Source organism: Heliangelus exortis, chromosome 1 (assembly GCF_036169615.1).
Source record: "Heliangelus exortis chromosome 1, bHelExo1.hap1, whole genome shotgun sequence".
NCBI lineage: Eukaryota > Metazoa > Chordata > Aves > Apodiformes > Trochilidae > Heliangelus > Heliangelus exortis.
In genome coordinates this window covers 157,921,348-157,949,072 of record NC_092422.1, presented here as the reverse complement: position 1 = coordinate 157,949,072, position 27,725 = coordinate 157,921,348, and the positions used below count along the sequence as shown (strand labels likewise).

General features: G+C 39.7%; 1 protein-coding gene across 2 annotated transcripts in view; it reads left to right on the top strand.

The window, feature by feature from the left end:
- The window catches only part of KIAA0930 (KIAA0930 ortholog), a 77,827-nt gene extending 58,317 nt beyond the window's left edge, over positions 1-19,510 (top strand). For both annotated transcript variants that reach the window (XM_071733292.1, XM_071733293.1), the window contains exons 4-10: positions 1,064-1,141; positions 3,875-3,976; positions 4,420-4,560; positions 6,437-6,631; positions 8,918-9,080; positions 11,753-11,908; positions 14,584-19,510. In XM_071733292.1, coding sequence (XP_071589393.1) covers positions 1,064-1,141; positions 3,875-3,976; positions 4,420-4,560; positions 6,437-6,631; positions 8,918-9,080; positions 11,753-11,908; positions 14,584-14,624 — 876 coding nt within the window. In that variant the 3' untranslated portion in view covers positions 14,625-19,510. The remainder of the gene's footprint in view (positions 1-1,063; positions 1,142-3,874; positions 3,977-4,419; positions 4,561-6,436; positions 6,632-8,917; positions 9,081-11,752; positions 11,909-14,583) is intronic.
- The last annotated feature ends 8,215 nt before the right edge of the window (positions 19,511-27,725 follow it).

The window sequence follows — 27,725 nt, the reverse complement described above, 5'->3', positions numbered from 1 at the left end:
TATCCAAGGGAGCTGGGCTGAATTTTATGCTCTGTCACAAAGTTTTGCCAAATGAAAGGCCTGGTCAAGTTTAATAGTTTCTGAAAGTGAATGGAACTGTTAGAGAAGCAACATTTCCATTAACATTGACAATACTGGTGTGGCTCAGAGAGGGAACTGCTCAGCAGAAATGTGGTAAAGGTGTTCTGTATTGCACTGGGAGTTTGCTGCTCTTAACATCAGAACTTTAATAAAACTTTTCTTTGGTAGTGGTGTAAACATGAGGCTAGTACAAATTATTTCTTTAATTAACTCATAGGTTGTTTAGTTATTTCATATGTTACATTGGTGCTGAGGGAAGATGAATGTTGCTGTAGTCATGGAGATCTCTTAAAAGTTTTGTTGATACAGATCTCTAAATGAGAGACTGCTGGCTCATTGCACACATTCTGGAAAATAAATTGTTTTCATTCTCTCTTCTTCCTCCCAAAAGTCTCGTTGCAGAACTTCTCTGCAGAGAGCAGTTTCCACTTTTATTTGATGCTGAATAAAATTAGAATCTGTTTCCTACAATCTGAAATCAGAGGTGCTGCTACAGCTGGGTATTGCTGTCCAGAGCAATATGCTTGCTCCTTACAATTTTTTTCAGGTTGTTTGGCAAGCTACATTAATTGCTTCTGACCTCTCTAATGTGGTGCTTGTGATTATTACTGTTTGTATTCTTACCCTTTGTAAAGGGAGGAGATCTTTCCCATTTCTGCTTTAAAGTGTGCTTGTTTCTGTGTCATGCTTGTTTCACTAGCTGACTGGTAATCTAGTGTGAAACAATACTGATAGGAGTTTCTTCACCCACAGGTCATGCACCTCAGTAAGAATCTTTGCTGAGTTGGTATCACTGAGTTAATAAACAAACAAAAGCTTGAAAATTGTAGGAGTTTCAGTAAAGAGAATAAAGAAAATGGCTATACCAAAACATCTTAATTTTTGGGCTAAAAAATTTAAGACAATGCGTTCTGCTTCATTCACATGAGTTTTTTTGCTTTTCAAACTCTGAACCTTTATTTTCCTGTTTGCCCTGTTTTAGCTGGATTATGTGGTGACATGTGCTGTGTGCACACGCTCCGATGGAGGAGACATTCACATTCACAAAAAGAAATCTCAGGTGAGATTACCTTGATTACCTTCTTATTACTGTGGATAAGAAGTTAGCATTCAGTATTACCTAATCCTAAAAGCTGTATCTATACCATGGCAGAAGTTTTTTTTCAGGCTGTGCTCTGACAGATGCATCCTTGTGAGAATCTGAAGTCTGTCTCTTGTGATGTTTCCTGCCAGTCATCTACATTTGAGATCTAAGTATGTTTTACAGCCCCACTCAAAAAAAATTTTCAAGACCTCTGATTTATATCTTTGCCTACTGGATATTAGAGGCAGGTGGTGGGCATGTGCTGTGGAGCTATGAGCCAGTCTGAGAATAAACCTAAAATTGTATGAGTCCTGAGTTCTGTGAAGCCTTCGGGGTAAATCTGTAATATCAGGCTATTAAATGGTAGACAGTTTACTGTTGCTTAATATTTTGGTTTTTTTATGAATTTCTTGTTTTCTCTCAAACTACTCATTTCTTCCATCTTCACACCAAAGGCTTCTGTCACTTGCTTTGTGCAGGCCACAGTTAATCCAGGGTTTAGTGTAGTGGAGGAGACTGAAAAATAATCATGGAGGGGATAGAGACAAGAAGTCATCAATCGGCTTCCAGCAGAGCTTGCAACAACTTCTTCCTAGTTAGCAGAAATTCTTTAAAAGACTCCTGTTGCCTCTAAAAAGCTATTTCTTCTGGGCATTTCCATTCCTTTAGCTTATTCAGCTGCTTGCATAACTTTAAAGGATTAGAAAGCATTGGTTTATTTTAGGTAATTTTGTTTGCCTTCTTAAAACAATTGTTGTTTTGTCTACAAACAAAAACTAGTGATTCTGATTATTGTATTTGTAATCTGCATTACTTAGGTGCCTAATTCCCTTCTTTTGGGGCTGTTGAGACACTATGTTACATCACTGATCTAAGCTTTTTATTTCTCATTGCAGTTACCACTATTTACTTGTCCAAATTTCAACCTGTGAACTTCTGCAAAATTATTTTGAGAAAAATCTGTAAAATATTGCATGCATCGCAAACTAGGAAGATGAGGGTGAGAGACCTGCTCTCACTGCATGAGCTGTGTTCAGAGTAAGGAGGGGGTTTTCTATTCCTCATTTGTAGTCACTCATACTGTGGGACTCATTATAAAATTTTCTTGGCCCCCCCCTTTTCTAAGAGATACTCAGCTCACATTAAAACTTACCAGTGCACACTAGTAATGTTTCAACATCATGAAGTTGATCTGTGGAGAGAGAAAAGGCAATTGTATGTATTGTGGAAAGCATATTTTGCAATAGGGCAAACCTAAGAGTAGGCTGTTAGTTTTAAAAGAATATAAACCAACTTTTCTTGGTCTCTATTACTACCCTGATGGTTCTTGCATTAGAAAGCATATATTACCCTGTCACTCTGCAGTCAGATGTTGAAATGGTGGAAGTGAAGCCTTCCTCAGGCACTGGGCTTGCTGTGCTACTACAGAGCTGTGGCAGAGCTGCTGTGTTCACACAAGTGTAGTACCTGAGGCACAAAAACCAGTGAAAAAACCCTGACTTTACCCAAAATTGTCTTGCAGACTACAGTGATTCTTTATTGGCTCAACAATAAGATCCCTACAAACTGTGTTTTCCTCAGGTGTGCCTGACTGAAGATGTGGGTTTTGGGGTTTTTTTTTTTGCTTTATGTTGGGTGGCATGAGAACAAGAATGCCTGGAAGATGTACTTGTTTCAGGCGTTGGTGCAAGTGTCATCTTTGGGGAGCCTTTCCTTCTAATGCTGTTTTGTATTGTGAAGAAACTTGTAAACTGTATGTAAGTGTGCATGTAGGCTTTGTAAGTACAAAAAAGGAAAAGAAACTGTCATAAATATCTAATACCCTTCCCCAAGTCACGTTTCATATTGAATGGTTTGTAGCAAGAGTATTACAAGCCTGACAATCTGGGCAGATTCAGAGCTTTCAACACATTCACAGTGGGCTAAGATGTGACCAGTTTCTTTAAATCAAATCTTTGTAAACAGAGGTGGAAGCAAAGAAACCTACTTCGTATGAATTCTTCTCCCTCTTCACATGCTTGTTAATCTTGTTGGAATGATCAAATCTAAAGCCTGTAGCTACTTAAAACATTGGTTGTTTTGAGGGCTGAAGTGATCACAGGAGTTCAGGAACTCCTTCAGAGAGGGAGGACCATGCAAGAGGAGGCACAGCGTATAGAGAAAGAACCAGAAGGTGTGGATGAAAGATCAAGTGTTTGTTTCCCTTTCCAAATGTTGGTTTTTCAGGGTACTAAACAAATAATAACAATGAAATTAACTGTGCAAACAGCAATGTTAGTTCAGCCACTCCACAGTAACTTTCTTGCTTCATTTGCTTTCACTTTACAATACGTTGCAGTAAATTAAAGGCAGCTCAAGGTGATTTTCTCTGTTAATGAAAAGGGAGATATCATACCTGAATAGAATCATAAGAGGTCAGGCACACACACACAAGGGCATTTACTGTGGATCAAATGGTATTTGATACTTGAATTTTCACATGCAAGTTATCTCACAAGTGTTTTCATTCTTGCAAAATGTGAATCAAGCTCTGCTTTGTATGCAGGATGTCCAGCATCTGTAGGATAACAGAAAATGTTGTCTGACTGAGCAGTGTTGGACCGTGGTATTCTGTATTGCTTGCCTTGCATCCAATTCACCTTGTATCCAATTCTTAGACACATTTAAATAACATGATGGATTTTACTTTCTTTTCCATCTCTTTCTTAGCAAGTGTTTGCATCTCCTAGCAAACACCCAATGGACAGCAAAGGAGAGGAGTCAAAGATCAGCTACCCCAACATATTCTTCATGATTGACAGTTTTGAAGAGGTGAGTTTCTTGCTGCAATAGCAGATTTTTGTCCTGTTCTAGTCTTATGTCCTGATTAGCTATATTCTTGTACCTTTGGAGTAAGTGTTCTGATCTAAATGAGGGTTATTTTCAAGTAGTTTTTATGTAGTAGTTATAATTCTATTTTGTTTGAGCGTGGGTGTTTTTTACTGTTTGAAATCTGAGCTTGAAGTTGGATTTTGGCATATGTCTTTATAGTAAGCTAAAGCAAGACAGGCTGATGTGACATCTGCTTAACTCAGATTTGATTCAATGCTTTTATTTATTTTTTTTTTAATTTTCTGTTGAAAGGGTAGGGTGGAGCATACAGTTCCAATTTGCGTAAGTGCCTCAGGCCTAAGGAGAATCATGGGAGTCTGAATATATTTGAACTTTAACAGCTGCAGTTGGCCTTGAAGTGTTTCATCTTGCAATTTTGGCAGGTTTTCAGTGACATGACTGTGGGAGAAGGAGAAATGGTCTGTGTGGAGCTGGTGGCCAGTGACAAAAGCAACACCTTCCAGGGCGTGATTTTTCAGGGGTCCATCCGCTATGAAGCACTCAAGAAGGTCTATGATAACAGGGTAAGGCACCTTTGAAAGACAACACCCTTTGCAACAATGAGACTGACCACATTTTTAATTTTCTGCTGAGGCTGATAGCTTTTCGTCCTGCTAAATCATCTGCATTGTACTTTGTTCTTTTTGGCCTTGAAAGCTACCTGAAAGCTAGTGGGTTTGGCTCTGACAGCTGAAAGTGTTCAGATCAGGATATATTACTCTGGTGTTTGCCAGAAAGAGAAAAACTGGTAAGTAGCCAAGAGAAGGACACAGGAATGGATCTGAATAACAGAGTTCTGGGAGCCCTTTCGTTTTCCTGAAAGGTCATAGATCTTTCTAGTTACTTCAGCAAAGTATGTTTTACAGGGACATCTTACATTCTGATAACTACCTTGGTATATGTAAAGCATGGTTTTCTTCAGTTTCTTTTGTACTCATGGTATTTTCAACAGGTCACTGTAGTTTCACAGCCACAAAAGGAAGCTTTATTTGCTTTCCTGTGGTAAAATGAAATGTCAGCACTTTCAGCTTCAAATTCAGCATTTAGTGCTAAAGTCAGTGCGAGAGGCAATAAACCTCTCAGAGGGCTATGAGGACAGTCTCAAGGGTTTTAAAAAGAAAACACAAACAGTGAAACACCACCACCATCTACTGTGACTGTAAACTTAATTTCCCTTTCTTCCTACACTTTTCAGGAGAGATCCTGAATAATTTCCCTTCTCCCTATTTAAATGTGAGTGGTTTATACTCTTAAAGCATTTTTTTGAGAGAACATAAAGCTGAAACTGTTTCTGTATCCCATCTTCATCTTATGTTCTCTCACAATCAGCAGATGAGTTACTAAAATAGAGGGGCATGCAAAATCACTGAAGTCAAAATAAGAAGAAAGCCTTGCAGTGGAAAGACAATTTGATGTGGTAGTGTCACCTTCTAGCCTAGGAATATCCTGTTTGATCATGCCACTATTTTTCATTATTTGGTTAGATGGAAAAAAAAAATTGTTAGATCTTCAAATACTCAACTGTGGCCGAGGAAAAAACTTGAAATTTGACCTTTCTTTTAATCAAACAGAAGCAAGTTCTCTATGCTTTTGAAGGTTACTTGATTTCAGTTGTGTCCATTAATTCTTAGCACAACATGAGTTGTGTACGGTACACAATGAGCATCTTGGCCCTTTTAGGCAGTAAACAGCTGAAAGTTGGGTTAAGTAGAACTTAACCATAAGTTTAAGTGGTTTATATCACTGTGCAAAACCTTGACTGTTTTCACAGTGGTCCGTTCCTTTTTTCAGTTCCCAGTTCAATTTTCAGTTCAGTTGTGTTAACTGGAAATTGAGCCCTTCTGTTTGTTGGAAGGTTCAAAAGTTGTCAGGGGTTTGTGGTGAGCAATGAGGTGCAGGTTGGTTGTGCATGGGGACTGGGTATTTGTGCTTTGGGCTTGACAATATGGACACAGAAATGTCTGAACTGACTTGCCAGAAAGCAGGGACAGAATTGTGCAGTGTACTTTGATAGTTTGGGGCATCTTGTGTTCATGTCTGCTGTTTTTTGGATTTAAGTGAGTGTCCCTGCACAGGCTTAGTTGTGCCATGTTGTGTTGGTCTGGATAAAAAACCTTTTTTTTTTCCTAAGTGTGCCATTAGGTAACACTGCTTTTTTTGAGGCTGGCTGAAGAAGCTGATTCTTCTCTTAGCCTCTGTGTTTCTATCTGTAAAATTGCTTCCCTCTTGGAAATCTCTTCAAATTGTGGTTTAACGTGCTTCTTCAGAAACAAGATAATTATCATTATCCACTGTGGTTTTGACTCATTCTTAGCTAACTGCCTTCAGACAATGTTACTTTTTTTAAAAATGTAGATGATGATATTACATGGTTTTCTCTCCTGTCTTGATGCCTTGTAGGTGAGTGTTGCAGCTAAGATGGCTCAAAGAATGTCTTTTGGCTTTTATAAATATAACAACATGGAGTTTGTCCGAATGAAAGGGCCACAAGGGAAAGGACATGCAGAGATGGCAGTGAGTAGAGTTTCTACTGGTGACACTTCACCATATGGGACTGAAGAAGACTCAAATCCAGAATCCCCGGTGCACGAGAGAGTAAGTAGCAGACAGAAATACTGGTGGTTAACCATGAACATGTTTTGTTTCAAAGCCAGTAGATGGACTGAAGCTGAGATTAGCTTGCATCAGGGCTCTGAGCTTTTTTTTTGCCTGTGTATATTTTGAAATTACATAGTGTATGCAGATGCATTTTTAGTGGTTTCCCTTGAGCAAATACTGAATACGGAGATGACTGGATGATTCATGCTTCTGGAGGAGTGTTTTGTTGAAACAGCAGCAATGTTGATGCCAGGGAAAATGATGGATCTGCCTGTTTTCTATGAAAATTAATAGATTCCATTTCTGTATGAGATGGAAAGATGGGATTTACCTAGAAATGTGGACTTTGTATTACGTAGGTTGCTTGCTACACCTCCCAGGAAATGGTACTATTAGGAAATTCACTGCCACCAGGGAGTGCTGCCAGTGTGAAGCCTATATAATATTAAAGCAAAGATTGCTGCTCTAGCTGCAGTACCACATATGTTTACACATATGCTTGATTTCAATGCAAGTGCAGTAAAATACCAGTAGGTTTAGTCCATAGATGCTGATTTAGTTTTTACCTCTGAGGCTTGTTTTCAATTAAGGCAGTTCACCTGGGTAATAGTAATTAGACAACATGCCTTCAAAATAGCTGCACAGATGTGTGCTGACATGGGCTGGGATGTTCTTGATGGATTCTAGCCTGGTTTCCTGCACAAAATAGCTCACCTATGTAATTTAAAGGCCTGCAGGACTGCTTCTAAAGGTCTCCATGCGAGCTGTGTGATTTGGTTCCTGGAAAATGAGCTGCCAGCACAGAGCTTGTTAGCTGGATGTGCTTGCTTTCTGCCATAGGGATACAGCTTGGAGAAATCAGGCCTGGAGGAATTTCCTGAACTTTTGGCTCCAAGTCTTCCAGTGTCAAGTGGAGAATGTCAGAATACATGCGAATAATATATTTATCATTGCTTTTTGCCAATGGTTTTAATACTAATTTCTCTGTTTCAGGTTTTCCCTCCAGGTGTGATATTAAATGGTTACAGAATTAAAAATAGAGAGAAGCACAAATTACAGATCAAGTACACTAAAGATAGAATTAGTTGGGTGATAGGATGCTTCTGTTTTGGGGTTTTGGAGTTACTCTTTTGGAGGTTTTGTTTTGGTTTTGGGGGACTTTTGTGTTTGGTTTTGTTGTTTTTTAGGTTGGTTTGTTGGGGGTTTTTTATATATTTATGATAGATGGACAGCATAGAGTGCTTCTGCACCATCCTGGCTTATTTGTCATCCTCATTCACCTGTCATCTCCCTCCTTACTTTTATGGACAGATATGAACAATATCAGTTCTCATCTCAGGAAGAGTTACGGGATTATTAAGTTACCTTTGTGAAGAGGGAAGGATGAGGTAGAAGCATTTCACCTCCATCAGCAGAGTAGCTATCTTCTTTTTTTTTTTTTTTTTTATTTGAAATGAAACTGTTAAAATATTATTAGCAAACCCAGTACATTAGCACTGCATTCCAGTTCATTCTGAAATAGTTATGTTTTGCCATAATTGTGGCTGGTCATAATTGCACAAGAGCAACTGCTGCTCTGAAGAACGGGTGTCCCTAACCTGTGTTGCATCATAGACAATTACATTCTTCTATTTGTCATCCCTTAGAATAACCAAATAATCAGGGGCCTTTCAACTTGTTTTTCCCCAACCCATATTGAAATATGATATAAATGTAATTGTACCTTGACTTCACTTTTGCGTCAGCATCTTGGGTTAAGTAACTGCCTTGTGACCCTTCTTCACAGAGACACTGACCTTTCTCAGTAATCCATGTGACATCCTTCAAAGCAAGGGAGCTACTACCCTCTGCTTGCAAAAAAAAAAAAAGAAAATGTACAATTTTAGTATTTCCAATACAACGTGTTCTTAGCTTATTTAGTCTCCTGAATTTCAACATGCAAAAGAAAGATTGACGTTCCTGCTGTCTAAATGATTAATCTGCCTTTTGTTCCTTCACCACAATGAATCCTTGTCAAAAGTGGTAGCTGAGAAGAGAGTTTTTCATTATTCATGTATCAGTTAAGGGTGATGATATCAAAGTAGTTTCATCTTGATGAGCATCTTGAAGCTGAGATGACTGTTTGGTGGATGCTCTCTGGTCACTGCTAAAACATACACCTAGACACCACTCATGATTCTGACTTTTACACATGACACTCCTGTGACACATATTTGAGATTGATTATTCCTTAGTAGCAGCATAGAACTTTTTTAACAGACCTTTCTCCTGTTTCCCTTTCAGGTCACTTCTTTCAGCACGCCGCCAACCCCAGAGCGCAACAACCGCCCATCCTTTTTCTCCCCATCCCTCAAGAGAAAAGTGCCCCGAAATCGAATTGCTGAGATGAAAAAATCCCACTCAGCAAATGACAGTGAGGAGTTCTTCAGAGATGACGATGGTGGAGGTGAGAGAAGTGGTGGCAGCTGAACAGACTTGTCTGGGGAGGGCACAGAGCTATAGAAAGAGATCCAAATGCTGCATGTTACAAAAGGTGTGGAAAAACCTAGCTCCACACAAAGTCCAGTGCCAGTGGGCTTTGGCATCTGTTTGAAGACTGAAGACCAACGATTCCTACGTATGTTTAAAACTTACCTCAGCCTTCTATATAGACCTATTTGACAGACATTTGAGCAGGAAAGATCCTTCTTTCATAAAAACCACACTCTATGGTGGCACTCTTCCAGATATCCCAATGTAGTGAGGTAGAGCGTGCTCTTATGGACAAGTTCTTTGAATTCCCTAATTTGATCCATAGTTGGTTCAAGTTGCTGAAAAGGTATTTGCTTTCGCTGTCTTTGGATCACTTTTGAGCTCTCTAAAAACAAAACCTAATGGGTTTATTTATAGAGTGGTTATAACACCCTGTGGAGCTTCCTTTCAATTCTAGTTACTTGGTGTGAAACAACCAAAAAGATAAAAAAATTAGTCTGATTGAGAATACAGTGTATAAAGCCAATCATATTGCAGTTTTATTAGATGGGAACCTCACAAACTTTGAAGTCCAAACTGCTTTTCATATTTTTAGAAACAATTTTGTAGAAGTCAAAAAAATTAACTCTCTGTTGGCATACCAGTGCTAAGGTGATTTTTCAGACCACAAGTTCTGTTGGTAGAAGTGAAGGTACTACCTGTCAGTGGTACTGGACCAATGTAGCTAACAGTGAATTGCATTTTTAAAAAAAAAGGGGCAAGTGATAATGCTTAAGTCAAATTCAGTGCAACTTAAACTTATAACTAATTCAGAGGTTCATCAGTAGAAACCTTTTCATGATTTTTTTTCTTTCTGTGTTGTCAAAAGGTATTTTTATTCAAATGAGAGATTTTAGCATGTTTTACTAGTCGAAGTATAGGGCTTGGGTCAACTACTGCATAATGTGGGGAGAAGGGCAGCTTTACCTGATGGAGCCCTGCTTTTGGTATCTTTCTCCTGGAGACTGAACAGAGTAGAATGGAGTTCAAGGCATTTATCCAACAGTCCTCATGGGTGGTGGCAGTGTCTACTTAAGGATTGTTTTGCAGGATTTCATCCTAGCATATCTAATCATAATGATGAATACTCTTATTGTCTCATTTTCTTTTCCTTCTAGTATATCAGTAAACAAATTCCAGGTTTTCCTCATAGCAAGTATATAAAATACTCAGAAGTGTAGTTTCACTTTATTATAGATATTTTGACTTTATTGTTCCTGGTCTTAAAAATCAAGTACTTTAACAGCTAGGAAGTTTATTATATTCAAAGTTGAGATTTGTACAAGGAGAAGTAACCAAAACTAGGTTTCTTTACAAATTTCAAAAACTTGAATGTCCTTATTGGTGTTTGCTCTTGCTTCAGAGGCAAAAAGCCAACTTCAAAAAGCACATCATTGGGTGAACTGTAGAAGCAGAGATACTTGGGTGCATTTTGGCTTCGTGAGTGGAGGAAAACTTGGTCGTCTAAAGATCAGCAGTGTTCTTGATCTTTCTAGTGCCACTGCAGACCTTCCCCTCATGCAGGCAGATTTGTTGTGGATTGTGGCAGCCCAGGAGGGCCCACTTGACTCACTTTTGCTGTGTGCAAGCAGAACTCTGCTTACTCCATCTACTGGAGTCACATCCTTCTGACTTATCACTGAAGTCTTCCTGGCATAGTGCAGCACGTGGGAGGAGGGAATAGACTGCTTGGTTTTACACATTTATAGGGGAAGGAGTGAAAGCAAACTGGATTCTTTTAGCTCCTGCCTTGTTACACATCTTGCCAGAGTATCTGCCACCATGTATTTTTCCTGTGGTAGAACCTCTTTATGTAGATCAGGACTTGAAACAAATGAGTCCCAGAATTTGGGTCGCTCTGGACCAGAATTGTTGTGTCTACTTCAAATCTGCTTTTAGCACTGTAGGACAGAGCTGAGTTTTACAGGGAAATGGAGGGCAAGTTTAGCTCAAAATATATAACGTGTGTTCTTCACTGTGGCAGAGACCAGCAGCTGTAAAAACCACCTCTAGTCTACAGTGGATTCAGCGTCCTTTTGTTTTAAAAGTTATTTGTGGGCCTCTAAGCTAATGATGTTAAGAATGACACTGCTGAAGAGTCACAGGTTTGATGTGGGAGATGCATGGAAGTCTGCAGTAAACTGGATTATTAATGATGACTCTTCCCCTGTCCATTTTCTTCATAAGATAAAATTTTCTTTTTCTGCACTTCTGAATTTCTGCATGAGTAGCTACCTAACTGTAGTAATATCCTATTATTTTGTGTATGAGAGGAAGCTGCATTAGTATTCTTTCTGTGTAGTGTGGTAGCAAAGTCTTCATTCCCTCTCCTGGCTGGTCTCTTAATGGATAATGGTTTACAGCTGCTGCCAACTACTGATAAAATTCAGTATCTTCAATGTAAATGGTGAATTTTGTGCTGGGCAGGATCTGAGTGATTTACAAAAAATAAAAATAGTAATAATAGTGACTGGCATGTGATTTCTCTCTAGACAATGAATGGTAGTGGGTTTTTTCCTTTTTTGACTTTCAGAAGCTTTCATTGGGTCTTCCAATAAAGAATGGAAGTTATAATTACTTCTAAGCTGGTGTCTTCTGTCTTTACAGATCTGCACAATGCGACAAATCTGCGGTCGCGGTCCTTATCTGGAACGGGACGATCTCTGGTGGGCTCTTGGCTGAAGCTGAACAGAACAGATGAAAACTTTCTACTCTATGCACACTTGACTTACATCACTTTGCCATTGCATCGAATTTTAACAGGTGAATTTTAATGTATTTTAGGTATACATAGAGTCCTTAGATTCCAGGACAGCCTTCTCTGTTGTGGAATTTTGCTAAGACAGAGGAAGTAGAATTTCTCTGCAAGAGAAATACTGCAGCAGCAAATCAGTGTGAACAAGTGGAACAGTGTCACCCTATTCTGTCTTTGGGCCAGTTTTACTTGGTGACAATCCCAACAAGTTGGTAGATTGTTCTAACAAACTTCCAGAGGAGCACTAGTTGTTTTAATACTGGCATTCAAACTTCATCTGTTTCATGAGTGCAAGACAACCCATTGTGAACCCATCCACTGACAATAGTTGTAGCAGGGACCTGTGACTGAGAGGGTTGCAGAACAGCAGCTGTGGGATTTGGAACAACCTTTAGATTTAGTTTCCATGTAAGTTGTTTGGCCTGATCATGCCCATAAATTTGTCAAGTCTCCAGTGTTTTTAACTAAACACAATGATGTTTTTGTGTTCTACCATGAGTAATCAGTCCCCTGTGTTATGAAGTTATGATCCCAGAGCAATGTGAAGTTCTGTCTCTTAACTCTGGCAGATCCTTGTAACTGTTACTTCCTCTAAGAACTTAATCATTTTGCTTCTCCACACATCCAGAAGATGGGATGATTTCTGAATAGGTTTGTCTGGACTGTGGGCTTTTGATCAGTGTCTACTTTTTCTTGTCTAGGTCTAAAAAGAAGACATCTGAAAACCAAGCCAGTGACATAGTGATTATTTCTAGGCTGTTCTTGAAAGGTAGCTAGAAGAAAAGGAGTCAGGAAATCTGTTAAACAGGTTAATCTGCTGGTAAAATAGATGAGGAGATAGCATGGGTTTTAATGTCATAGGTTGTATTATGCTACTGTAATAGTAACAGCTGCAGTCCTGTCCTCTTAGACAGGCTGAGATCTACAAGCCTGTTGCAAAGGTAGAGTGGCTCTTCCTTTACAGAGCAGGAAATTATAGCTAATATGGTAGAAATGGAAACTATACTTAGCAAAGAGGTGTTTCTACATTTGCCTTTTCACTTCATGTTTGAGATTTATTTCAATTTAGATGAAACTACAGATTCCAGTAAAAAATGATCCTCTAATTAAGGGTGAATTTTGAATGCTTCAGAAAAATACATGATTGTTCCATATGATAATTGTGTTGATAATCTTATGGCTAGTTAGCTGGAGTTATTAAGCTCAGTCTCTTACCAAAGGCATTTTGAAGTTCACAGAAGATATATTGTTCCTACTGGCTTTTAATACTTGCTCAAGTGGGTGGCATAAATGCCTCTGTGCTCAAATATTTGCTTTGAGCTTGAACATCCTTTCTGAGACTTAATTTGTTTAACATACTGTTGCTTTAGTTGGTGCATACATTGAGATGCACAGAAATAGGATATGAAATGTCTGGGCTGTAAGGCAGAATTTTAATCTGTAGTTTTTGACTCCCCACGTTTGCTTTAGCTTGGCACATTGGGTAGAGCTCGTTTCCAGTGCCTTTTTGTAATTAATGCATTTGTACCAGTGATTGCTTCCCAGCAAGCAGGAGCATTAGACATGGGGCAGGGTGAAGAGGGAAAGATGCTCATCTCCCTTGAGTAGTTTAGGAAGCCTGTAGTAGGAAATGAAAATCCCAGTGGTGGTGATCAAAGTACATTTAAAAATGTCTGGAGTTTATACATATTGATAAGATTTCCTTTGCTCTGAGCTTTATCTCCGTGCTAGATAATCCCAGCTCTCTGTGTGTCCCTGTATGTCAGAAGCTGCAATCCCTTAATCATCTTTGTGGTCCTCCAGTGGACTCACACTGCTGTGTTTCAAGCTTTACAAGTGTGGCCAGAGCCCTCTTGAGCCTGTGGATCAATTTTCACTCACGTCATCCTCTTTGTGCAGCTGTATGTGAGCAGCCTCTTAATTAAGCACGTGTTCCCATTTCCCATACTCTTTTATTCTCTCTGTAGCCTTGAGAAGGACCTGGCTGCCCAGTTTCCAGATATTTCTATGTACTGCTGTGCCAGTATGCTTATTTTACTGTCCACGTTTGGAAAGATACCCACAGTTATGACAGATACTTCACAGCTTCATATTCTGTCACATTTGGACAGTATGGAACTGAGGAGCCAACCAAAGGGGTAGTTTTTTGTGGCAGCTTTCTGAGTCTAGAAATGTAGGCTTCAGGGTATGGAGTTGGTGAAACAGTTGAACTATTTTTGCCCACATCTTCAGAGCCAGAAGTCTTTTTAAGGGTCTTGGGGATGGTGCATTTTTCTCTGTTCAAGAAAAGGGAGAAACTCTTGGCATCTCCTGTAGCAGCACTTCCATTTGTTTCTCTGGAAGACTGTGCCACTCTGTCTGACACGTGTTGCTTCATCCCATGAGAAATGTACTATATAATAGTACATCATTCCTCATCTCTGGGTGGTGGGATATATTTGTAGCTTACCATCTCTCAACCAGCATTCAGCTGGAGAGGAATTAAATTGGACCTTGTTAAGCAAAGTCACATACCCGTGTTTTGAATTCCCTTTGTGGCACAAATCGGGGTGGGAGAGGGGGTGGGGGGGCTGTGCTGCAGCCCACAGTTGCATCTTCAGTTCTTCGTGTTTTTTCGGTACTGTGGCTACTTTCAGTAGGTTCCTAAGTTTGCTGTCTCTCTGTGTTTCTCTCCCTTGCCCAGATATCCTGGAAGTGCGGCAGAAACCAATTCTGATGACATAGCAGAGAGCGGGCACTGCCTTGGAGCCTTGTTGCCAAGTGCCTAACCACAGCGGTTTTCTGTGCTAACACTACCATCTAGTGTCAGGAACATAAACCTCCGCAGGAAAAAGGGAAGTCCAAGAATACCAGCCGATCAAAAAGTGCCTCTTTCTTCCTTCCTCTGCTGTCGCACACCGTATGCACACTTGTAGTCCATCGCTCGAGTGTTTCTGACTGGAGGAGGACTTTGAGCAAGATACCACGAGAAGGGGCAGTGTTTAAAAACGAGTCAGCGCTTTATGGACAGTTTGTTACTGTGTTTACTTTCTAAGAAACCAACAATATGTACACAACGTGTTAAACTTTATATTCTTTGAGAGAAACAACCAGAGAATTTCATAATGATGAAACGTCGTTCCATACCCATACACTCTTCTTGTTGGTTTGGCTTAATGTGTGTGTGAGCGTGTGTGCACAAGTGTGGGGATCGAAGGGACAGGAGAATAATTCCCTGCTGAGGGAGGAAAAGGAAAAAAGATGCTACAAAGATACATTGCCATTTTGGTACTTGCAGCGGGTCACTTCAAAGCTAAAAAGAGTTACGGAAATGTTCCCATTTGTTTGTGTGTCAGTGTTAGGACAGGTGAACTCCGCTGACAGATTTCCATATTTACCAAAGAACAGCAACATTTTCATCCTCAAGAACTGGCTAAGAAAATGAGCCAGTGAAAAGAAGGCTAAAATGTGCTGCTACAGTAAAGCTGAGGTTCATATCCTGAACTAATGCTGCTTATCTCTGTTTGCTGAGTTGACACGAGTTTGAGTCTAGAATGGAAAAATAGAAGGCTGTAATTGGACTCCAGAACCTAAAAACCTTACCAATAGCATGCACTGGACTTCAGACTATTTAGAGTCATCCTTACTGTAGCGTTTGTAGCCAAGGAGGGCATGAGAGCAGCTTGCCTGGATTCTTCTGGTGGTGTTCTGCTGTACTGTTCCATACAGAAGTGTGGAAGGTTTTCCAGGAAGACAAAAGACTGAAATGTAATTCTGCTCTGAAAAGTGACTAAAAATAGCATAGTGGAAGGCCTGAAAACTGTGTGTCAGGACCTCTCAGGAAATAAGCCTTATGTTTACAGGTAAAATAGAGCTTTCTCTAAATAGCAAAACTCTTCTGTCCTTGATATTTGGAAGCTAAATGGTTGAATACTGAGACTACTGCAGTCTGGTTCACTGTTTTGATATAGGAGCCAGTCAATAGTTCAGTTTATTTATGACTGCATAACTGGCACAGCAAAGAGTGGGGTAGCATGTCACTTAGAGTGTGTGATGCTTCAATATGCACAGGGAGAGAGTGAAGAATGCCATTTTTGTCACTTTTCAGACTCTGAGCACCTAAAATTAACACTGTTGCCACAGTCATCAAATGGCTTGTGCTCTGAGCCTGGACCTTTTGTCTTCCTCATAGCTGGCTTTTCCCAAAGTGCTTTGTTGTTATTCTCTCAATAGCATCTGATGAGTTAACCTCTCAAATAGGACTTTCTGCTTTTTTTCCTCAGGACAGGTTTCATGGGAATAGTGCCACGTCATCATAAAGTTAGACTAACTATATCATTCAGCCCAACATGGTGAATCCAGCATGGTAAGGAGGTCTTTTTATTATTTTTTAATTATTTGAGGCTAGGCTTGGAAGCAGTCACCCTAGTGCAGGGTGGTGGCAATTCTAACAATGACAGCATGAGTGCATGACAGAGCTGGCTGACCAGTTTTTAGTTTGTTTCACATGTGTTGCAACAGCATTAGAAAAAAAGTTAACTTTGCCATTACCAGCACAGCCACTTTTCACCTTGCAGTCTTTGCACTTTGCTTCATGGGGGAGTGTGCTGCTGTGCCTGTGTGTGAGGGTGTTCACATGGTCTAACCTGAGGCACATTTCCTTGCTGAACAGGGGAAGAGGTAGAATCCTGAATCAGCAGCTGAAGTGGCCTCTCAAAAACTTGCTAGGCAGCTGAGATGCTTACCTGAGGTCTCCAGGTTGTGTGCCTAATGTCACTTAGTACAAATATTTTCTCCCCTATGCTCATGCTAAACTGCTCTTCAGCTAGAAGACCAGTCCTACTCTGAAGCTTCTCAAGATGCTCCTTATTGTGCACTTTCATGCTGCTGGGCTGGGCAAATCAGTGCTCGGATTTTCTTAATGTATTCATTGGAGAAAGAAGGGAGAGAGGGTTAATATTTGTACTCTTATTGACAACTGATACTTTTCAAACAGACAGAGGAATAACACACATGAAAAGGAAATGTATCCAGATTGGAACCCCAGTGGTAGGTGCCTAAAAACTGCTCAGTTGACAGTAATTTGTTGTGCTTTCCTGGTATTGTGTGTTACATTTAAGTAGTTTAATGTCATGTGATCTGAAAGACCAAGCAAATCTTGCTGTGTAAGATATCAGAGCAAATGAAGAATGATGCTTAACTAGAATGTTAATATAAAGGCAACATTACAGACAATGCAGTTCAGAACCCACATCTATTATGCAGGAGGCATAATTATTGTCTGCTTTGTTACATGTACGTGGGTGGATTTTGATGTCTGGTCTTTGAAGGGATGCCATGTAAATGTCCGAATAAAAGTCAGCTGATTTATTGTATCCTGCCAGTGGGTATGCTATAGGTATGTTGAAAACTCACCTTTTTTAGTAGAAAAGGGCTACATGAATGCCCAGATGGACATCCACTGAAAACTGAAGTCAAAAAGACTACTGAATGTCAATAGTGCTTTTTGGAAGCAAGTAGATGTGCCAGATTTGCAGTTACTCCTTTTTCTAAACAACTCACTTAGACTTCCTATGTGTAGCCCCTGCTACCCACTTTCTGTTATCAAGTGAGGAAAGCAAATTCTGCGTTTTGTTTTCCTCTTAAACATACTCTTGAAATAATAATTTACTGCCCTTGTAGATACAGAATTACAAGGAAGGTGATCAGAGTTTTGCTTGGGCCATGAGGGTGGAGCTGGGCCCTTAACATGCTATTGCACTATACCAAAAAAAAAAAAAAAAGAAAAGGGAACGTTAATAGGAACCTCTCACCCTTTTAATTTGGAGGGGTTTTAATTCTGTAGCTCGTAAGCAGTAAATCATTTCGAGCTTCTCTTGGCCATTTAAATAATTGCTGAGGAATGAACTGGCATGTTCTGCATGCCATAGAGGCTGTGTGACTGTCGATGTCTTAGCTGTTTGAACACAGTGGTTTTCATTAGTTATGTTGATGCTTGAGAAAGCAGCATGGTCAACAGATTTGGGAAGCTTTGCAGAACAGCTTTATTTATAGGCTCCCACCATACCTCATTACTCAGTTAACTTCTTCCATCCTTCTGCCCATTCACTCCCTCTGGAGATGGAGGCTTACCACTTGAACTATCCATAGAAGATGTGTATTAATAGATGTCAAATGCAAGGATGTAAATCTTTTCGCCCTTAGCAGGTTTTTCACTGCTGTACATTTAGCAACTAAAAAGCCTTTGTTTTTTAAAGAAAGCTCTTAAATCAGTTATTTTGTATTAGCAGATTATTGCTCTGCCTTAGAGAGAAATGTGTAGGGGAAGTCACTCTCTTATTGCCAACCAGCACAGGCTGGGTTCCAAGTCTCCTTGTAAAAGAAGAAGCCATTTTTAGAAATGCCACAAATCTTTCAGCTGTCTTGGCTAATCCTGTTTGTGTGGGTTCATGTTCCTTCTCGTTTTATTCTCCTGGTCCTCATTGTTTACAAGGCTTGTGCATGATGGACTCTGGATTGCTTTTACTCAGTTCTCCAGTTCTGGGCACAGTGTGCTTCTGCTTTACAGAAAAGAGAATTGTTTGCACAGGTGACGTTTGTAGTAGAGTGGGTTTGCCATAGTATATTCTTCCACCAGGTTTTAATTTACACAGTGAAGTCCCTGGCTCTGCAGACATATTTCTTCTGGCAGACCCTGATGTGCAGAATTCCATCTGGTCACTGAAGTTTTGTATGGATGTAATGTGGAGTCCCCATAAATACTCTACACTTTTAGACTATTGACCTGCTTCTTGCCAAGCATTAATTTTTCCCTTTCCACATTCTGGCTTGTCCTGTATTTTTCATTCTAAAGCCTCCCCTTATTAAAGATAGATATAAAATAAAATCTTCAAAAGTGCCTAAGCCCTGTTGTTATTCAGTGGGGTTTAAGAACAAATTTTTATTTAGGAAATGAATGAAGTAGTTTTAAATTCTGTCTGTGTTGTGTGTAGCAGCATCAAGAAATTACAAGCTTATAGTTCTTGGAAGAACTGGCCATCTCCTCCAGACTCACCTTTTGTGTTTGAAAGACTCTCATGGTCTCCAGAGGTCATGGCTGAAAGCTCTGGATAATGGGTGGAAAATGGGTTTCTTGTGATCGCAGCAGTAGGATATCTGTGAATGCCTTATCTTGTTTTGTGAGGTATGACTGAAAGTGTGGTGCTGGTGTGAAAAAGTTCTGTGTTAGAATCCACTTAAAGGCATAGTGAATAAGTAGCTTTTACACCAAACCTTAAATGACAGAGTATTTTACATCAGAATGTATCTGTTTGGATGCTTGGTAAAGATAATACAAGGCAGCAAGAAGGTTACGATGTTGAACGTTCACTGTGTAAATATATAAATATTCTGAGCCTAATTTTATCAGACTAACACATGTTGCATGGTTTGGGCTTTTTTTGCCTCATTGATCATCGGTATTGATTAAAAGGTGATAGGTTGAAAGTCATGCTGGCACTGTACAGAGCCCTTTGAACAAAGAGCAAGGAGAACTTTTGTGCACCAAAAATGGAGCTGACTTTGCATATGGCAGCAGTGAGGAAAGTGTTGGACCCTGCAGCCAATAAACAGACCTCTTAAACAACCATGAATTTTGTTCATAGTGTTTTCTCTTTACTGTGCTTCATGATGTTTGAGTTTCAGTGTATTCCTTACAGGCAGTAGGTGTAAGCAGTGCCTTGACCCTCTGTGGCACCCATGGTAAGCATTGCCAAATACACCTTCCTGAGGCGAAGTGGCCTCTTGACTCTTCTTCACATTCCACTTTGAGCTTAGCCCAACTTCTGACTGCTGGCTGAATCTTTCAGAGGTTGAATCTCTTAAATAAGAAGCTTCTGAAAGCATTCATAGCAGAGAAAGCATTACTGGAAACAGTACAAAAGGAAAGAGCAGCAGAAACTTAGAAACCATGGTCATAAACCTCACTTGTTTGCTTAGTCTTTCCAAATGACCTAGTGACAGAAAAAGGTGTGCTTGTTTTGGTTTTGTGTTTTAGCTAAATGTTGATTGGTCAGAAGATTGGTTGGCACTTACATCTTTTAAAAACTTTCACAACTTCAGTGGATGAATTTAATGAATGTGCTAAAAGAAGAATATTGCTTTAACAGTGTGGCAGTGTAACTTCACCTTGTTCAATCGAGTCCCTGCTTTGGGGAGTGAAGTTAACTCAGGTACTTGTGTCTTGGAGTGGTTTGTGTCTGGCCTGTCCTTATCTGAAGAAATGCTCCCTAGACATACTGTAATATTGCTTCATATACAAGTTTATCATTAAGGTCTGATTTTACAAAGTAACACCACACTTGAAGATTGAGGAAAAAATACACACTTTTGCTAGAAATAGCTACTTGCACACTTCTGTTGGAAAAGTTGTTCCTTAAACTTGCAATAGAAGTTTGCAGATAGCAAAAGATTAAAATGCAGGAAGACTGTGGGTCCAACTTTCCATTGCCAGTGTAGATGAGAATCAAGCAGTCGCAGATGCTGCTCAGTAAAGAAAACATATTCAACTACATCAGGGAAAGGATGAGTTATTTCAAGTTCTGTCCCCAGATTGGTTGCTCAGCAGGGGTGAGGATAGGATACAGTGATTTCATGGTGGGACATCGATAATGTATGATTGGTTAAGCCAGAAATCACTTCCCTATATCAAGCTATCTGGCTTTTCCTAATAAGCTTAATGTTGATTGAGGCAGTGGTGTGGAAACCAAGGTAGATGTGACCCATTTCCTTGTTCAGACAAGACAGAGGTGTTTTTGTGCAAAAATCGTATTTACTTCTGTGTGAAGAGCATTGACTTCTTCCCTCTGCAGCACTTCTTCCATTGCAGAAGATAAAATTGGCCAGCCACACAGCTGTCATAGTACCTGCATGCAATCCCCATACCCTGTGGCACCTCCACAAAAAGAATTATTTTCCTTCTTGGAGCAAAGGATGGATTGAGAGGTGAGAGAGCGAGGAGGTGTCCTACCAAACAAAGCAGACTGGGGCAGCTGCTGCCTGTGGAGGTGTGAGTGTGCTGCTGAAAATGCTGAATGTCAGGCAGTAACATAAATTTGTGAATAATACGTGTGCAAGTAGTTAACTTGCATGGTTCTGAACCCATTTCAGATGAATTGGTTAAGAAAGGTGGGAATAAGAGTTTTAAAACTAATGAAATTAATGGAGCTGGCTGATAATTCACACAAAGAACAAGTCAGCCTAAACAGATCAGTGTACATTTAAAAAAGCCCTGTTTTGAAGCATTAAATCCAACTGCTGTAATGTTTTCCCTGTTAACTATATATGCCAAGATTCAATTTATTTCATTGATTTATAATTTAGTATTTCACAATATGGGACTATTCAACCTTTGCTTTTCTGCCTCCCATCTCCCCAAACATAAAAAGGTGTTTATGGTTCTGCTTTTCCTGCTGGAGCAATATTGATGGGGAAATCCAGCAAAAGCAGCTTATTAGACTACAGAGTCATCAAAGTCTCATACTTGACCTTTAATTCAGATGGAACCACTATGTTCATCAAACCCTAGGTCACTTAAAAACTTGCCTTAAGCCTGCAACAAGTCTAGAGGGATTCCTTTGCTCCTGAAGTACAAGAAGGTTGGCAGAACCCACTCTTCCATCCCTGCTCATCGCTGCAAGATGAGTGCAAAGGATGTAGCAAGGAGCAAGAAGAGTTCCTCTTCCAAGTTTCCTTCTCAGGAAGAATTCTGTTAAATATCTCCATGGTTAACCTGCCCAGCACACCAGGAGATCAGCATAGGCAATTGTTCTCAGTAGTCATTTCTGACTTCATTTTAAAGGTAAGGAACTGCTTACTTCGTGAACTGCCAAAATAATTAAACTTGGTGTATGATTTACTGTTTTCTCTTCAGTGTTAGGATTTCACTTTTTACAATGGAGAAACCGCCTGCAAGTTTTCCCTGGAATTGCAGTCAGCAGGATTGCCATTTGCAGGTGAATGCCCCAAGTGCCCATCAGTTCAGGTAGGACTAGCACTGACCATAATTTAAACAAAAAATTTTGTACTGAATGATGTCCTCTGTGATACAAGGTAGTAAACCAAAGTCAGAGACTTTACACAGTGGTACTGCATTGAGCAGGAAAGTTCTAGTTGTATCTTCAAAGTCTCTGCAGATTCCCAGGGATGATCTGTGCTACCTCTCAGCAAAGGTATATATGTAAAGTATAATGTTCTTAATAGTAATACCCACTAAACTGATGATGAATATCTAATTTTATTATAACACTTATTTGGGATGCTCAGGTGCAAATAAGCATTTCAGAATTAGGTATGATGCCATTAAAAAAATGAGCTGTATACTACCCCAAGCTTGAATATCAGTGACTACTTCAAGCAATGTACATTTTTCTTCTACCTCTTCAGTCATCTTGTGCAGCCAGTGGCTCTTGTGTGCTGCTCCTCTTGTATTTCATGGAGGTCACTGATGGGTGCTTGCAGTCACATTACCTGCAACTTACTCAGAAGTTTGTAATTCAGTCATCTGCTGAATATCTGAAGAACTCTGATGCTCTCCTCCAACTAAACTTGAGTTGTCTGTCTGTTTGTCTGTCTTAAGACCTTCCTCTGAACCAAGTATTTTACCAAAGCACTTTGATTTTGCCACACTTAAGAGTCTGAATTCATTCACAGCTTCAAATATCCTGTCCTGTATGAGACTGTGGGACTCAGAATTACTTGGCTGGCTGTTGCTCTTCATCTGGCCTTCAGCTTTGTCTTAAGCTCATTAATTACAGCAGGTAACCTGTCTGTCTGTCAGTGCATCATTTGGACTGTGATTAAAGTTTTCTTGTCCCCTTCCCTCTTCTTCTACCTGATGATGTGTACATTGCCTTTAGCTTACACTTGATGTGCCTCACAGATGAATCAATTCTGGCTTCTATCTAACTCTGTAATTTGGTGTAATGCTGAGGGGTATTTCCCTACTGGATTAGGAAAAGGTTGATTTTGATGAATGAGGTCTTCTTGGAGTGTTGCATTTTCTTAGTTGGGATGTTCAGGACTTGCTGTCTTCTGCACTGTTAATGTTTGCCCTTTCCTGTCATGCAAGTTTTAATGACTAGCAAAGCATTAAGCATTAGATGTTCTAGCTTGCCCCAGCCTGACATGAGTAACAATCTCATTTCTGCTCTTGAAGGCTGTTACTTTCCTTTCTTTTTTCTATTGCTGCTGAAAACTAAGCAGATTCTGTAAGCAGTGCTGGCTGGTTGTTTAAGGAGGAAGAGATGTCTGAAATGTAGAACAGTATCAACATTTCAAGTGCATGAAGTTGATTTTTGAGTGAATTTTTGTTTGGGTTTTTTGGGTTGGTTGCTTTTGTTTTTGCTATAAGGTAGAATTTAAGTAGAAATAAGGTGCTTTGTTTATAACAACTGCATCCTTAAAGCTGCAACACAGGCTTTTAGATTTTCCCAGTCATTGTAATTGGGGCAGTGGTGATGGGGGATGTTAATACAATCTTTGCTAACCAATAGTTGTATCCCCATGCAAAGAAGCAGCTCCCATTTGAGGGCATAAAGTGGATTGCTCCAGATCTATAAAGAGGACTGAGGGAGGACTAAACAGCATGATAAGGACTAATAGCAGAATCTAGTCAGAGGATGAGCACTTTCATGATTTCAGCAGTTCCTGGTGCATTGAAAAGATGATCTACACTGTTCTTGGCAAGTCTGTATTGATTTTTTTTCTCTCTCTTTTTTTTTTTTTTTTTTACTTCCCATCTGCCTGTCACAGACTGATGAAGAATCACGCTGTGGCCTGGCTATAGGACACTGCTTTTAAGTGAGACCCAAAAGTATGTTCTACATATGTCATCAGGCAAACACTTGCTCTTAAATCTTTTAATATTCCAAGTGGAGGGATTTTTAGAGGTCGCTCTCAATGGTGATTCTCTTCCCATGTAGCAAGTTTCTCTTTAGTCAAAGGCAGCCCTGGCTCCTCCCTCAGAGCTGATTCAGCTCACTGACCCTGCAAGAGGAGAGCATTTTTGCTGACCTGACTCAGCAAGGTGACAGATGTCAAAGCTGCTTGAGGAAGGGGCAGGGGTGAACGTTGCTGCTTTTAGCAGGCAGGAGTTTAGCAGGCTGATTTTCCTGGCAGGAGTTCACCTGCAAGCAACTGATGGTAAAATTAATTTTATTAATACAATGCTGTGGAGTCAAAATGAAAGCGATACACAAGAGACACTTATCTCCCATTCATTTATTCACATTTTCAATGGATTTTTGTACACTTTCTCAGTGTAGAACTAATGAAAACATTGTTACATGACAAGCTATGTGAAACTTCAGTATCTACTGAAAAATTCAAGAGCAGTTTGGTTTGAACTCAACTAACAATTAACAATTGTCACATTCAGCATTTTCATTGGATTTATAACTAGCTCATGCCACTTGGAATTAGTTTATGTCAGTTAATTTCTGCACGCAGGCACCAGCTACAAAATTTTAGCAAATGCAAATAAGTTAAGGCATTGGAAAGAAAGTTTTTAAGGACATTTTAAAGGTTACAGTGCTGCAAAGGGAGCTGAAGGTCTTAATAGTAAAGCACACCACCTCCTAATTGGTTTACATACTACAAGATGTTCATTTGAACTGGAACTTTAAATTAAACTTTCACATCCATCAACCAAAAGGGATTATAGAAACATGCTGTTGTGCTCCCAAATAGATAATTTTAAGTACATTATTAAAAAAAAAAAAAAAACACCTGCAATTTAATATTCTAAAATAAAATTCAAACCAACAGTAATAAGCTTATTTAAAAGAAGCAGAGATCTTGATTTTTTTCTGTTCGGGGGAGGAGTGAGGGAAAGGAAAGTTTTCTAAGCAACCAAAACTTCAAAATTACAGCAGAAGGGAGAATGCATGATCCATAAGACACTCCCAATACTTATGTACAGCTGAAACAGTGAAGGCATTAACACAAATAAGGGAGGAAACTTACATCTTTAACATCAAGTATCTGATATCCAGCTGTTATATCCAGTAACTATCTACCAAGACACAGGAATGCCTCATTGAGTTTGAATTCTGATGAAAATTCCTTCCTTGAATAGCACATAGCACTTTGTTACAAAGGCATTAGTATATTGATTTCTATGCTCTCCACTAATTTTTGCTTTTAACTCATTTTAGGCCTTTATGTAATAATCTCTGGCTTTTTTATAGTGTTCAGTTATTAATATTTCTTAACTAGAAACTGAAGCATCATCAAAATTTTATAACAGTACTGGAGAAGGGTTGTGCTTTATGTATGAACACCAAGTAAAAAAGTATATGATTTACTTCATAGTCTACATAATTACTGGGTCACTACATCAGTTAAAATCTCCAATTTGCAGTAAAATTCTACCCTGTTCTTTAAGTGGCAACTTTCCCTACGTAAAATGTTTAAAATCAAATTGTTATGCATATATCTGACACTGTAATTAACATGAGGTTCCAATTACATACCTTCCCCTAGCTTTATTGATAAAAACATGTTGGCAAAGATTTAAGGTGTCTCATTTCGATTAGGTTTCCCCACAGCTAGTAGAAGACATTACTTGCTACCACGGGTACTGTAAGGTTTAATTATTCCAACACAATTTTTTTTTTCTACTGCTTTTTTTCCTTGCAGTCAGTGCTCACCCTCAATGTCCACCCTTGATAACACAGCAGAGCCAATATTCAGTCTGACAGCTTTAGAATTGGGCCAAATAGGTGCAGGCAAACCCAAGGCTGGAGGCAAATCATTAAGGGTAGGTAGAAATGCAGTTTGTCTCTCATTTGGTCAACATTTCAATGGATGAAGTAACAGTTACCTATCTGTGGGCTTTTGGAAGTCAACAAACACAAACCCCAGAGCCCTGGTACAATCTGTCCAGCGTTGCCCTTCAAGGGGTGTGGGTACCAAATCTGCTGCCAGCACCCAGTGTGCCTGCCTGCAGCCCTTCCTGCAGGGAGATGAGCTTGAGGCACTGCAGTCAAAAGACAAATGCAAAGTTAACTGAGCCCCTGGACACTAAACTGAGTCCATAACAAACTTTCAAGCAATGGTCTGCTTTTCATTCATATGTAATTTAACATCCCAGCCTCCATGGGTATCAGCAACTTTAAAATCAAAAAGCATGTAATTTTGGGGAAAGTAGTATCCCTTACTTCTAATGTTAAAGTACTGAGCCAGTTTAGAAAAAAAAAACAAAAAGGCACCAGTTTCTATTTCAAATAGTGTTTGAAATTTTATGTCAGCTCCCTTTACACTCGAGTGTTAAAAATGCAATTGCTGTGACCTCAGTGTAGCTGAAATGTTAGCCAAGGCCTTGGTTTTTGAGCTTTGGTCAAGAGGGGTAATAACTCCTAGAAATTTTTTCCTCTTTTTAGTTGAGGGGTAAAAAGGCCATAACCTGACTTGTGCAGTGGTTGAGGACTAAAGGCAGCTGTGGGGGGCAGGTAAGATGTGCTGCATCTCATCAAATGCTGCTACCTCTTTTTTCCCACCCATAGGATGCCACTATTGTGGACTTCCAGATCCCCTATGACGACTGTGTCATGCTGCTTTTTTTTTTTTTTTTTATGGAATGGAATTTTTCCTGTGCCACAACAGCCAGAGGCAGGTTGGCATGTTCCTTCCGTGTCCCCAGAGCTGGTCAGCGTGACAGATCAGAGAGCAGTTCAAGTTTAACACTAACATCCAGCTCTTGGAGAGCTTCCAGAGCTGGAAGTGAAGCAGAAAAACAATTATTAGGGAAGTTTCCAGCAAATAAGATTTGAAAAAGATTAAATAACCAAACAAGGTCTGATGAAAAATGAGATTGAAACTGAGAACAGAGTGATGTTCTGATCCACAACTTACTGCAACACGGTAATTTAAATACAGCTGAAAACTAAGTTATGGATTAATCCCTGTTCCCTACTTTTGCAACAGAGAAACTTGTCCTAAAGCTGCAATGCAACATGTAATGCAAGTAAAGCACCATAGCTTTAGCACACAGGAAAAATAATTACTGACACACACATACACACACCCCCATTTGCTCATGTATTCTTGGTAATGGCCAGAGGCAATACAAAGATCTATAAAAATCCTGAAATTTGTGAAAAGAGCTATCTTCAGAAAAGTACAAGTAGCAAGACAAGTACAACATTTACAACTCTACCTCAGCTGGGTTTCAGTTTTATCCCAAGGGATTAGGGAAGAATACCTCAGAGGGACCATAGTGGAAGTGCAACACTTTGCCTCTGACTCCTCCGAAGTCAGGGGATGGCAGCTGTGGCTGTGGTCCAAGACAAAACAGTCTTCCAGTTGTCTGCTTGTACTATTGCACATGGTTAGCTTGTTGCTACAGTAAGAACAGAACTGACAGTTCTTCTCTAACACTACTATTGACTACGCAAGCAAGTTTTAAGTATCTGGAGATGCAGTCTCTGAGTCCCAAAAGCACAGGAGTCTGTAAGAACTGGAACACAGTACAATACGGAGTGTCACTGGTACTGGGGTACAGTGCTGTCACTGACAGTTTGAAAAATCAGTCCCACCAGAAGATGACAGACCAATTAAACTTTAAAATCTGGTGTCTAGAAACAGTTTCAACAGTTAAACTTTATCACCCTCCCTTCACAACCCAGGAGGTGGTTGGATTGTACCACAGTCTGTGAGAAAGCTCTGGTACCATTCTTTTTGTTCTCTGATTTCCTTCCATTCGGTCAAATTGACTGGTGTTAAAAACAGACACTTTAAATCCATGTGCTTTGTCCAGAAGAGGTCCTGCATTTGGATGTTGAAAAATGAGGGAGCACAGTCCAACAC